A 14,694-nucleotide genomic window follows, 5' to 3' on the forward strand; every position below is an offset into this window, starting at 1 on the left:
CCATTTCAGTATCCTATTAAGCATATGTATTACATACAAAAACATTACTGTAATGAACCAAATATTCACACTATTTACAGCTATGTACAAATCACTAATACTTTCACAGATCATAAACTTTTGTCTCTCAGACGACGGTCAAATCGCAGCGAACAAACAACTGGACTTTTATGCTTGAAACCAAGGTCAGCAGTGATTGTTGATAGCTGGGGAAGAATAGATGGAGGGGGAAGACACAGTTCATTAGCATCTGGAAATTCCCATGGAAACTACAGGGGTGCGTAGTCTGGGATACGAAAGTTTATGATTCTAGGGTTAAATTCCAAACCTCTCCACATTGTTCATATGGAGTGAGGGCATATGACACTGTTGATGGTGATTCGTCTTTCGGATGGGGTTGTAAAGCCTTGAGCAGACCCTTTGGTGCTATTTGACAGGAGTAGGCTATTTGCCAGCACTTGAGTTTCACCCTCTCCCTTCCTTCTATCATATAGTACATCATTCATTTCATCTCATTAATTCCTCTGATGAGGTTGAAGTTAGAAGGGTCATCGCGTTGTAAAAACTCACTATAAAGATTCGTCTTGCTTCATACTCAACCCCGTAGAGAAATGAGACAAGGGTTGGACATACATACGTTCTTGGAAGAAGAGCATCAAATGTGTGCATTATCTCCAGCGTTGCCTTGTTAGCTTACTTGCACTCAAATTCACTGAGCTTCTTATTGCAGTATTAAGCTCCCTCTGTGTAACAGTGGTAGAGTGTCAGCCTCTGGATCCCAACATAACAGGTTCAAACCTGGCAGAAGTAGTTAGATTTTTAAAGGGTGTAAAAAAAAAAACAAAAAAAGAATAATCGTACGATGTCAGCTCTGGAGACATATTTAGTGTTGGAACTAAAAATATAGTTTTCCAGTACACCACCATAATTTTATTACCCTGATTGAGAATATCAATGAACAAATATTCATAGATAGTGCGACCTGCTGCCACACTGGCAGGAAATGCTAGTTTTTGACGCATAGTAAGTCTATAGTTTCAAAACCACACTTGGACCCACAAGCGTTACAAAAACATGAAAAGTTAAAGCAAAATGTTTTCTTTAGTTGGGCCCACGAGAATTGGAGTCTGACATTTAAGTGGCGAAAGCAGCAACTACGAAGTACGCTGCATTATCATACTTACCTCCATCTGTGGCATATCACCCTTTCATACAGGCTGAGTGTTTACTAAAACAGGTAGGCCTAATGTAATTCAATAAACTTTGACCCGTTCCTAAGTTCATGTTAGTAATTCCAACATTTGAGATAGAACACATCATTGCCGATAAATATTTGATTTCATAATCGGTAACATGATCATCAGTTTCGACAATAACCTCAACAAATGCATATGTTAAATACAGAATAGAACTGTACAACTAGCCACTGATTAACTTAAAAAAAAACTAACAATGAGAATAATATTCAGAAAACAAACACGTAAATACATAAAGCAGCAACAACTAACACAGCACCACTCCAAATAATATCACAAAAGCGATAGAGAGCAAGCCAACCCACGTGGCGATAGCATCCTTAAATGTGGCATCGCTGTTATCGTTGCCATAGCAACAGATGATTTTCAAGCATCGTCGGTCAACTAGCACTAGCCATGCGTTTTGGTGGGTGTGCTATGTACCAACTGATGAGCCCAACTTGGCACACAGGGGCGAAATGCTGGCATCCAGGAATGAGTTAGCTGGAAAATTTTTAATGTTCAATAACGGACCATTTATATTGGTATTACAACTTTCTCGCCAGTGGCGCTGAATGTTAGACTCCAATTCTTGTGGGCCTTAGTGTAGATAACACGTGCGATGGCAGTATTCAATTTGTCATTGCAAAGAGGAAGGACCAGTGTACATACCTAGTAACAAGAATCTGGCGTAGGTATGACATCACCATATGGTGCAATAGCGCCGCCATCATGAAGTACTACAATGCCGTTCAGTGCGGCTAACAGTTAGTTTAGCTCTGGACTCCAGCAGCACAGTACTACGTCATGTGCGATGTCATTTGATTTGTGTCGGTGGGTTCTACCAGTATTCACATAGAGAACCTTTAAGAAAATTGCAGTGCGAAGAAGTGCAAGAAATTTCTTTCCTTTGGAAAATGTTGCAGCATATGGATCCTATGTGTTTCTAGAATTGTCTAGACATGTTGAAGAGGATAGAGCAACTTATCAAAATTGCAAAACAGTCCAAAATCTCAAATGCCAAGTGTTTGAAGGGCTTTTCAGGAACGTCTTGTAGGTAAGGTGGCTGAGAGTTGTGAGGCACATTTCGTGCTACAGGAGCCCACACCAAGCACATCTGCTACCTCAGGGGTGGAAAATGTGGAACTCTTGGATGAGGATACTGATCGCCCTACCCCCATTGATGCCCACATCCTGCATGGTACAAATCTGTATATTAAAAGAGTGTACTAAAAACAGCTTTGGCATATCCATCCTTCCATTATACTGAACCGATTTGCTTCATTTTTGTTTTGTTTTTCCGGAATTACATGCCGTTGAATCATGAGAGATTGATAGGTCTGTAAGTTCAGCCAACTTTGAGTGATCATAAAATCAAATCATTAAATGATCACTCCAATAAATGCAGGCGAAGGTTTACCCTAACCCGCAATATATTCTATACTTAGCAGGTTGCTAAGTGACTAACACTTTCATTAATATTGTGATATGTGATTTTCATTCTTAGTAATGTCATTGCAGCTGCCATGTTTGATTACTGCCTGTCAAGCCAGACGGTATGCACTTCCTCTGATCACAGAAGGAGACTATTCCCTGCTATTTGATTTTCTTACCTTTCCCAGCTTCCAAATATGTTCAAGAGTTTCAGAGCATTCCTAGTAACTTGCTGCTAAGAGAAAAAAAAAGTCAACGTACAAACAGGCTCCACCATGACATACCGCCTTAGACATTATCTGGGAACACCTATCAAAGGATAACCTAGCTACACTAAAAAGAGTGAATATCTAAAAAGAAGTTCTTTGTCTGGCAAAAAAAAAAAAAAAAAAAAAAAAAAAAAAAAAAAAAAAAAAAAAAAAAAAAAAACCTTCTTCGAGACTAACCTATGAGCTCACAAGACAACTGTTCTGTATAGAAGAACTGCGATTAAAAATACCATTGCCTTCTACAACATAATTGTGAATCTATTGAAGTGCAATACGGACCATGAAGCTGATTTTATGTAATACCAAGCTTTACATCAAGAACTGCAGGATAAAAAAGCAAATATATGGATAGATTTTTACCAAACGGACAGCATGACGACGTCAGAATGGATGAATTCTCACTATGAACTGTGGCATACCATAACGTGCTTCTTGTTAAATGATCCTGAAACCGTTGAAAAGAGCAGGCAAAACAATATGACTACGACAGGCATATCAAGACAAGTTATCTGACCTATTTATATTGAATATGGCAGTACAGCACGGGTCCTCTAGTATAGATTACAAGTTTGCTTGTAATATTGACGAGTCTCTTTCTACGTGGATATTACTTCCCATTGTATGTCAACTTTGCCTGGAGAGATATATAAATTTGTTTACAACCAAGAAATAAAATGTCAACAAAGAAATTACAAACCTCGCCTAGATATTTTACTCTGACAGTACCTATCATGCAGTGTGTATGCTACATCAGAACTTGCGGGCTTAGCCCCAACACAGCCCTTTTCAAATTGTTTAAAGATTGAGAACCGGGATACCTTCAATTGATATTTTCAGTCTGTGAAATCAAATGTGGTTTTCTGTTCAAGATTCAGAAAGGTGTCCAGCAGGGCTGTACACGGTCACCCGTGCTCTTCAATATCATGTTAGGAATGGGATACCGGGTTTCTCGTTGGTGGTAAGAAAATATCCAACCTATGTTATGCAGACAATACTGCACTCATTGCTACTGGTAAGAAGAGTATGGCAGGGCTCATTTCTCTTGTCAACAATGGCAGTGCTCAAATGGGTCTACAAATGAACATGAACGAGACCAAAAATAATTATTTTGGTAGAGCCGAGAAATTAGCCAAAACAGATATCTTCAAGGAGCCCGCCTGGTGGCCGTGATCGTTTCGAATCCCGTTGGTCGAAAAAAATTGCATTATCAGAATGTTGGCCGGCAAGGTAGGGGAGGTGGTGGTATACAATTTCCAATCACCAGATTGCATGCCAAAACCCTGATTCAATTCCAAACCTCTCCGCAGTGCTCATATGGAGTGAGGGCATATGATGCTTTTCATGGTGATTCGTCCGTCGGATGAGGACGTTAAGCCTTGAGCAGACCCCTTGGTGCTATTCAACAGGAGTAGGCTATGTGCCGGCACCGGGTTTCACCCCTCTCCCTGCTATCATATATCATGTCATTCATCTCATTAACGCCTCTGATGAGGTTGACGTCAGGAAAGGCATCCGATCATAAAAACCCGCTACTACAGATTCATCTCGCTTCATACCCAACCTCGTAGAGAAACTGGACAAGGGTTGGACAAACAAACAGATATCTTCAAGGAATTGGAGAATGTCTCAGAAATTCTATACCTTGATTATGTTATTTTCTGTTCAGATAGCTGCACTCCTGAGTTTAAGAGAACAGCTATAGCCTTAAATGTAATGATGAATTTATCCCATTTATGGAAGGTTTGCTCCGTCTTGTTACCACTGAAAATGAGAGTAGTATCCTGTCTGGTATTTTCAGTTTTCCTCTGTGGAACTGAGGCATGGACTCTTCATGCTACAGACCTGAAGAAAGTCAATTCTTTTGAAATGTGATGCTGGCGAAGAGTGTTACTCATGCCTTGGACAACATTTCACACCAATGATTCCATTATAAACCAGCTCAACCCTAGAATCAGATTATCATCAGTATTTAAACAAAGAGTTTTGCACTCCTTTGGGCACACTGCAACATAGGAATGACAGCATAAAAAACTGATCATCCTTAGAGGTATTCTTGGCAAATAAGATCGTGGAAGAGTTCCCACTTGATGGTCCAACATTATCAAGATTATAACTGGTTTGAACGTCTTTGGTGGAGCATATCTGGCCGAGGGCCACAAGAGATGAAAACAACTGACCAATAGCCTCCTCAGAGATCATGATCCTCAAAATTGAGGGAATGATGAGAGAGAGAGAGAGAGAGAGAGAGAGTGATCGAGGGGGGGGGGAGGGGAGAGGATGATGGAAATCTAATATTTAGTGTGGAAACCTGGGCAGTCACTTGTAGTAAGGGGGGACACTTATCTCCCCTAATGCACTGTCATTGTATTGTTTTGCAAGGGCGCTTTGGAGTAATTCCCAACAGTAGAACTTGAAAATCACAGAAACACAACTTTAAAATACACCTAAACCTCACATTTCACAAACTCAGAACCCTGAAGCTCCAGAATGGTCACAGAAGATACTACCAAACCACAAGCTAGCACAACCAAATCATAAGCCACAACCCCTCCCTTGTTATGCAATATTTGAATTGCCTTCAACTGAAACATTCTGCTGGTTCGTGCACAGAAGCAACCTGCTGGAATTTGTGTGGGAGTCTCCATTACCACTCCAAATGCAAGGTGTCATGGGACCAGAGAGCATACTTTGATTACAAAGCCAATCATGCTGCATTGTTTCTTGGCTGCCAGTCAAAAAAAAGAAGGCAATAAAACAAGCATGACAGTCTATTTCACACACGTCATTATACTCATCATACATACTCCAACTACAGAGTACAAAATCAACAGCCAGAGATACCACCAATTTTTAGTATTTTAATATATAAACCGTCCTCCACATTGTTCACCTCAGACACCACTTCTCTTCTCCATCTCCTATTGATCTCTTAATTATCAAGGCACTGGAAATAATGTTCACAACATAGTTCTCCTACGAATGTGATAACTGACTGCCTCATTCATCTGTTAGTCTGTGCTTACTGGTCTCACGGTGAACTTTACATTTTACAATTACACCACTTCTTATCCTCCTCAATGAAAATCCCCCTTGATTGGATCTAAATATAATACTATTCTCTTTTATTAAATTGCTTAAAAAATCCCTTTCTCCTATGTTTATACATTACCAGTTATCATCCATTAAAGCCTGTCCAACTTAACTGGCAGAGGGACTCCATTTGAGCACCGGAACCAGTATGATTACTAGACCTCCATTTTTGGAGCTGGATACTCAGAAGATCTTAACAGTGTACTTACCAGCATCATGGAAAGGTATGGCATCCAACTGAGAGCCAATTGCCACACTGTGCTTTTTTAAAGTGTGAAGGCTGAGCACTATCAGTTTGCATCAACATCTGGTGTTTACTCGAAAAAATTAATTAAATCATCAGCCATAGGTCACCCAAAAATGTTCCGGATTCTCTGCTGTTTGGTAGAATATAATAGAACATCAACATTGATATGCAACCGACGTGAAATCGGGAGGTTGTGGGTTCGGATCCCACTGGTGTCCAGCTGGCCATTTTTGTTCTCTACTTAACATCTCTTCAACACGTACTACATGTACGTAACACGACCTAATATGTTGAAAGTCTATTTCGATTGATATGCAGCATCATCACTCACGATGGTGAAACAGGTGCCGAAGTCTAAGCTTATATCGGGAAGGCTGCTGTTGTGTTACCTCACCCTTGCAAGCTGTCGACTGCAGGTTGCTGGCCATGCAATACACCTTGAGTGGCCACACACATCAAACAAAACTTGTAGCAGAGAAATTATCTCAAGGAATGTACTGTAGACACACCTCTCTGAGATGTTAACTAATATTATTCTTACAGCTTTATTACTGTACAATTTAACTTCTTCTTTACCTCATATCTTTCATTAATTAATGTACTTCCTTTACTTATTCGTAATCTCTTTAGAATAAGTAGAAAATAGTCTTACTGTAGGTTTCTTTTGTCAAGTCTTAGCATCATAAATATCTTTAACCACATTTTTATGTCTGATTAGTATTTGCATGCGTTTCTTTACTCTGTAAGTAAATGCTTATATAAATGATCTTAACAATAACTCATTGAAATAATATCCATATTAATACCTATATTAATATAACAACATACAGGTTGTAAAAGATTGCAAAAATGAACAGGAAACATTTTGAGATAGTGAACCTAGGGTATGAGAAGCTAGCTTGAGGAGGTACAGGCTAAATACAGGGTGTTACAGTAAGGTACGGCCAAATTTTCAGGGCACAAGTATGAAGGATGAGTTTTCCGCCTAATCAATACTTTATTTTACAAAATGTTTAGAATTATTTACATTAAAACAGTACCGGTTTCGACCCGTAAATAGGTCATCATTAGCTGTTGGTGAACCTGCTTAATAGCGATTGTACATGATAAAACATTACTAAAAACTAATTAAACAAGAATGCCTTATTCTAATATAAATAAATTTTCAGGACACATTCCTCATGTTGAAGAAAATATATTACATGGACATGGGTCCAGAAACACTTTATTTACATCTTGGAACTCATTTTCTACATCTCTGCTTTGCACATTAACCTTTTATGTCCAAATTATTATTGAATTCACATGCTGAAGATTTGCACATAGATATGTTCAATACGGACTGCTACTCGCATAAATATGAACCAAAATTGTCTCATGCGTGTAGGTCTTGTATAAACACGTGGGTTGTTAATGACCTGCTAAGCATTTGCTCAGCAACGAAGTTGAGAGACTTGCCAGAAATTCAGTCAGCCTAAAAAAATTTAATAGTTTTTTTTAATGAAGTACATTGTATGTAGTTGTAAAATGATCACTTTCACGTCAATCATTTCTGTTTACTTTTATGATCATTATCTGTTTACAGTTCCAGTTTCCTGGGTACTGTTGATATGCCTCTTCCACTCTCCTCTATTATGTATGTCTTGTTCTTCATGACTTCATCTAGTGACCTCCCCTCAATTGCAATATCGGTCTTGATCACGTCTATCCAACGGGTTTTAGGTCTTCCTACCTCCGTTTTCAATCTACCTCTCTTTCCAGCTGTATTCGGGCTGTCCTCATAGGTTCCTTTCTCTTCACGTATCCAAACCACTGCAGTCGTGACGTTCCGACTCAGACAGACATGACTTATTCCCAGCTTCTCTCCTCACCACTTCATTTCTTAAGTTATCCATATTGGTTTTCTGAATGGTTGACCTGAAGAATTTAATCTGATGCCTGAAGTCTTGATAATTCTCTCTTTGTGAAGGCGCATGTTTCGATACTATAAGTCGAGATTGGTATGAAGTAATTGTTGAACATGGTTAGTTTTGTTTTCTTTGGGATCTTTTCATCCCAAAGGACGGTTCTTACTTGTTGGTAGAAGATGGAACGCTTTTTCACCCTGTTGGTGGCTAGGTTATCCTTTGAAACTATGCTGCTAAGTTTATAGCCTTCCAGTTTGATGCTTGGTGGTCATTCATTTCTGTTCACTGCCATTACAACATTCTTTGTCTGGCTAATCTTGAGGTTAAGTTGCAGGAACTTTGTCTGTATTTCTTCTTCAGTTTCTCCCCAGATCATGACGTCATCAGCAGAGGCAACTGCACTGAGTTCACCTGATGTTTCTTTATATCATCCATAACTGTGATAAGTAGTAGTGGGGACAGTACACTTCCCTTTCCTTTTATAAGAAGAATATTTTGTTCACAGAATACAGTATATCATAACCATCACTAAAGTTAGGATTGTTCATGATAAATTGCAAACCAAGTATCAGAAAGAGGAACATTATGCCTAACACATGGCTTTCAACGTCTTATTACTACAAATTTTGAATCAGCACTTTTGTTCACTTATTACAAAATGACTATGGTGTTCTTTCCTCTAACGCTCATTTGTAACTTCAAGCAACAGAAATCAGCGTCATCCCCTTTGAGCTGTTCCTCATTTGTACCGAATTACCTTCGTACATATTCCGGAGAATGACAGACCATCTAGTGAAATTCTGTAGCTGTGGCTGAGAATCCATGCACTATTCACACATAAATCAAATATTCAGTAAATACATCCAGAAAAGCAACCAAGTGATATACAAGGTGTGAACAAGTCATAATTTTTCTTTTTGTCACGATCACAAAAATATCACTTATTTGTCAACAAAAAGAGTATGATCTATTTCTTCATTACTACGATTCATATCCAAGTCACTGCTGTTAGCTTGTCCTCGTCCTGACACTGAACCACGAGGGTCACACATTCAAGAGGATCATTTGAGATGAACCTATCACTTACCGGTACCTACAGCGCTGCATTCAAGCTAGGCAAAATTTAATATTTGGGATCTTCACAATCTTCACCACCAGAATCTGCATCTCTTTACCCTCCTTCATCGTCTGGCAGTTGTATAGAAATAGAATTCAGAGCTATTTTAGCTCGTTTAGAATTTCTGTACCATCAGTTGTTATCCTCTGCAAAGTAAAACAAACCAATTAACAAATTCTAAGTTCATGTATACGTGTATAACCACTATTCACTGAAAATATAAGTGCATGGTAGTACTCGGGGAAGTGCCCAGAGGGTAGTTTTCGACCCACACGATGTACTAAAGAAAGTACAGGAAATTGTGAACAGTGCACACAACTAACAAATCTTTCATCGATGCTACTCGGGTTTTAACTACCAATAATGGCATAGTCAGAAATGTAAATGTGCCGTGAGAATAATTATACCAATATACTTCTTCCTAGCAGAAGCCTCCGTAGCTCAGATGGCAGCATGTCTGCCTCTCATCGTTGGGTTCCGTGATACAAATCCCGGTCACTCCATGTGGGATTTGTGCTGAACAAAGCGGAGGCGGGACAGGTTTTCCTCTGGGTACTTCGGTTTTCCCTGTCATCTTTCATTCCAGCAACACTCGCCAATATCATTTCATTTTATCTGTCAGTCATTAATCATTGCCCCAGAGCAGTGCAACAGGCTTCAGCAGCCAGCACAATTCCTATCCTCACCGCAAGATTTGTTTTTATGTTTTCTTCTTCCTAGTGCAGACAGCTGTCAGCCCATAATTATTGTATAGACTCCAAATCCAGAACAGTAGTAACAATTAAAGAAACTTCTGCTTAATTATCTTCAGAAATATATTGACGGGCACTCGAATGATCTAGGCAGAGTTGACAATGTAACGGTTTTATGTAAGACAGCAAAATTCAATGGGCCAAAAACAACCCACCTAAGCATACAACGGTTTATCATGGGAAACATGCAGGAACAGAAAGTGCTCGCATACCACATGAAACTCTTCCTTACGCAAAACGTTCAAAATGCCCTCCGTTAGCATTGATACAGCATCTACCCACCGTGACACCCGCATTCAACCATTCACGATACACCCTGGACACAGGTGATCGCGTGAAGCCGAATTCCCACACCACTTCCGAAATCACACTTCCCATCCGTCGGGCACCAACCACCATACCCCGTTCGAACGGTGTCAGCTCACAACGACGTTCCATGTTACACCTGTCACATGCACAGCCACTGCTCACAAGGTCTCCTATACAACTGCCGCTGGCACAGGGGGCGTGTGGTGCTCAGACAACACACCTGCGCATCAGTGCTCCGCTATCCCATGATATTTGTTCAGTCAGTGTATAACCCGATCTAAACAAAAGTTAGTGTTATATTGTTTTCTTATATCTTGATTTGACTTCACTGATGAAGGGAATGCATATTGTTCCTGAAACATGTATGATAAAATAAATAATTTTCAATTATTAAAAGTGTATTGACAAGGTGGACCCAACATAGACTATTTTAAATAGTTTCTTTAGTAAATTTAGACAAGTCAATACAGGATCAAATAAAATACCTATTATGGTTAAGTTTATCAACAGAACCTAAGTAACTCGATCTCGCAGGCTGGTGCAGATGATGGTGGCAACACCATTTCCGTTGGATATACCATGGTAGATCAGTTTATAGCCATCTCCGATGTCACGAGATTTCTGGCCTTTCCAACGTGTTTCTTGCACACATGCAGTGTCCACTTTTCATTCTTTCAGCATCGCTGCTAGTACAGGACTGCATCCAGTAAGAATCCCAGTGTTGAGCATGGCAATGCGTGAATGTTGTTTGCGTTGAGCTAGCTTCTTTAGCTGGTTCTGCCCTTGAACCAGTAGCCCTTGTGCATTTGTCACGGTGGTCAGGCGAGGCCGAAGCACGTCCCTTCTTGGGGGCGTCCTAGCATTATCCGACAAAATTAACGTATAATTCCTGGGTTGCGGCGGAGTTATAGACCGGTTTGTTGCTACAGCCTGGCGTCGGGCATTTTAGAGCTACTGCCTGCAGGAATTTAGGCCGCCCCTGATATGGAGAGCAGGGATGCCTTTCGTAGACCTTCTAACATGGAGAGCAGACACTAACTCTGATATATGCCCATAGTTACGGACAAATACCTTTTATTCTTTCTAATCCTGAGTACTAGGATGCCACTTCCACCAGCCGCACTGTTCCGAATTCCAACTTCTTCACCGTTGCTACTGTTGTGGACTTCACTCATAACCCTGAGCAGGAGCCTTCTATATTTATGACCCCTGGAAAGAGGGTGTTCCAGTATTATAAAGACCCCAGGAGCAGGCTGCCTGTTGGTCCACGGGTTCATTTCAGAGGTATCTTCACCAGCCCACATTTCTGTAGGCCCCCTCTCTACCACCTGGGGATGCGCCCTCTAGGGGTTGACAGGCTCCCCTCTTGTACTTGTACCTCACAGTATTAATGTAAATACAGTAAAAATTAGCTGTAAGTAGGTAATCCAGAAAACAGTATTAGTAATGGACACGTGTAAGCCCATATCTTCTTAAACTGGCTTCTCAGACTACGTTTTCAATCTGAAAATGTTCAGCAGAGCACTCTCTATTACCTCTTAAAGTTTTGGATGCTGTTAATGAAATTCCATATTTCACTGCAAATACAGATTCAAGATAGTTTTTTCGGGTGTCCTTCCAGATTTCTGATAAAATCAGGCTACCTATCCCTTTGAAAATTATTTTTAGAACATTTCCTTTTGTCATAAACTATAACAGTAGTTGATTGTTTTGCCCTATTATATTGTCACCAAGTTTGTTATTCATACCCTTCTATAACCTGCATGCATGTATACTTTTGTAATGTATTGCCTTCTTTAAAATTTCACTACCTTTTATATTAACATGTTATAAATTCTTGTGGCAGTTCTAACCCAGCAGCCAGGAAAAGCAGTCTTCAGCGAGTGATGTACAAACTTGAGTTGGAAATGAGCGAGTATTGTGTCTCTTACAGGAAGAGAAGTTCTCGGCGCATCTTTGAAGATTCTGACTCCGATGATGAAGTTGTTTCTGTTGAATCCAGCGATAGCAGTTCTGACGTCCAGATCAAGTCATCAAAGCGTAAAGGCAGCAGCTCAAGTAGCGTCTCGGAGAGTGATCTCGACAGTTCGGATAGTGAGAAGTAAGTCCATTATCAGTGTCATTATTTCTGTGAATGATTCTCTTGATGTCGCCTTCACTACTAGCTGTAGCTACACTTCCTTTGTTTCAACATATGCGCACTGGAGACCTGGATCATCGTACTTAGAAAACATAGAACATCTGTGTAGTATACATCTGGCAATATAAATGATGATAGGTGCATATCTACAACGGAATAGGATTGTATAAGAGTAACATAACTTCCAGTCCTGTTTCATTCTTTCACTTGCTGATCTTAATTTCCCATTATACAGATACAGTAAATATACTGTATTAACTGGTGTACTTCACTCGCCTTTTCCAAAGCTTGAAGCTTGTAGGGTGCGAGATATATGTGGGTATTAGTAAATCAAACTTTATTAGAACTAACGTACTTCTGTTTATTAATATTGCACCAACACAGATAGGTCTTATAGCAACAACAGGTTAGGACAAAGCTTGGACAGAAAAGGAAGCTTCTGCGGTGTTAATGATGGTGCAGCCCCAGCATTTGCCTGGTGTGAAAATGGGAAACCTCGAAAAACCATTATCAGAGCTGCCGCCCAAACGTAAGCTCACAGCTATGTGACCCAAACTACATAGCTAACTCACTCAGTGACATACTTTTTTAAAAGTAATAAAGGATCACACTTTCATACATCTATTGCCACGTAAACATTTCATTTTCATTTACAAGGAACTGACTCTTTTGGCTCCTGAAAGCTTTTCTTGATTTGTGGGTATTTTCAAAAGCACCCTTTTGTTTTCACTAGTAGCATACGTTAAAATCAGCCTCATTAACCCTCTTGTGCATGTATTTTAATTTGGAAGCGAAAGAAGAATTTTGTAAATTTTTTAAATTCATTGAAAGCTCACAAAATACAAACACATTTACTAAAATTTTTAAAAAGTTCTATTTTCTTTGAAAATAGTAAAAGACTTCTAACCAAACCTTGAGGTAGTAATAGAAATAGTCTATATTAGATGGGCGATAAAAATAAAAAGTATCATTGTACAAACATAAATTTATACAATATAAAACAGTTTTATTCACTGATTAGAGTTAATTTTTAAGGGCATATTAATTTTTGTTAATTGGCGTGAGTGACACATAAAAAATAAAATAATAAAAGAACAACAGTTCATGTGGCCATTACAGTGTTTCCCGTTTGCTTCTCTTGGATTTAATTGGAAAAAGTAACACACTTAACATGAAGTGTAAGACTCATTATTTTTTGCATGAATTCTTTAAGGGAAGTACCAAAGAGCGCTTTGAATAAGGCGCACAGTAATGACCTCGTATGTGGTTTGTGTGCTCAAGAGGGTTAAATTCATAACTCGAGATGCTATTACCATGTTTCTCCACAAATGCTGTAGTTAAAAACTAGCTGTAAAACTTGAGCATTCTCCATAACTCACTGACAAACTAAAAATCAAATCGTTAGGAAGTAAATACACTGCACTCAGTCCTGTATCGTACATCATATCGTGTTATACTGAAATTGTCACATTCCATCTGGTCTGTTTTGACAGGGAATACCAAGAATATGCTCCTGATTTTCATCAAAACAAAGGGAGAATGCTAATCTTTGAACTGTGCGTGAGCATACATGCAACAGGGTGTATTCTTGTTGCATTTATATTGTTTTTTGAAAACTAACCTATATATATTTCCCCCCACACCCCCCAGTCGTTTAAAAAAACATAGAGCGTGTGGTATGCGTGGTGGCGAGATATGTGTAAGTAAATACAAATTTCTGCTGCGCTTCTTATCCATTAATGTTTTTAGTTCAGGTCTTGTTGCTTTACGCTGTTTTTAATCATGGTTCCTCTTTTTGTTTGTTATTAGGTGTATGTACCCATTGTTGATAGTTTTATAATAATCAAGGTACAAGTGGACTACTTTTCATTATAAGAGCATCATCATTGAATATTCAGCCCACAGACTGGTATGTTGCCACAATTGAAATAAAAATCTTGTAGGTTCCACCTTGTTCAGTACAAATACACTGTTGTTAGATGGGTTTTATAACATATATTTTATTGCAGAACTAATTTTGGCACTCATTTAGACACCATCATCAGCTGCATAATAAGTAAAGAAAAACTTGGAGATATAACAATATAAAACAACATATTAATATAATTAACTCCTTAATATCTATTTAATGTTAAGTTTAAAAACTCTAATTTACAACAAGATAACCCTTGTGAGTCAAAAATATAAAATCTCA

At 39.0% G+C, this 14,694-nt stretch overlaps 1 protein-coding gene across 1 annotated transcript in view; it reads left to right on the forward strand.

The window, feature by feature from the left end:
- Positions 1-14,694, forward strand: part of LOC136857368 (transcriptional regulator ATRX) — a 605,506-nt gene that overhangs the window by 330,921 nt on the left and 259,891 nt on the right. Inside the window, exon 14 of the mRNA XM_068225161.1 lies at positions 12,294-12,461. Coding sequence (XP_068081262.1) covers positions 12,294-12,461 — 168 coding nt within the window. The remainder of the gene's footprint in view (positions 1-12,293; positions 12,462-14,694) is intronic.

Source organism: Anabrus simplex, chromosome 1 (assembly GCF_040414725.1).
Source record: "Anabrus simplex isolate iqAnaSimp1 chromosome 1, ASM4041472v1, whole genome shotgun sequence".
In the NCBI taxonomy this organism is placed as follows: Eukaryota; Metazoa; Arthropoda; class Insecta; order Orthoptera; family Tettigoniidae; genus Anabrus; species Anabrus simplex.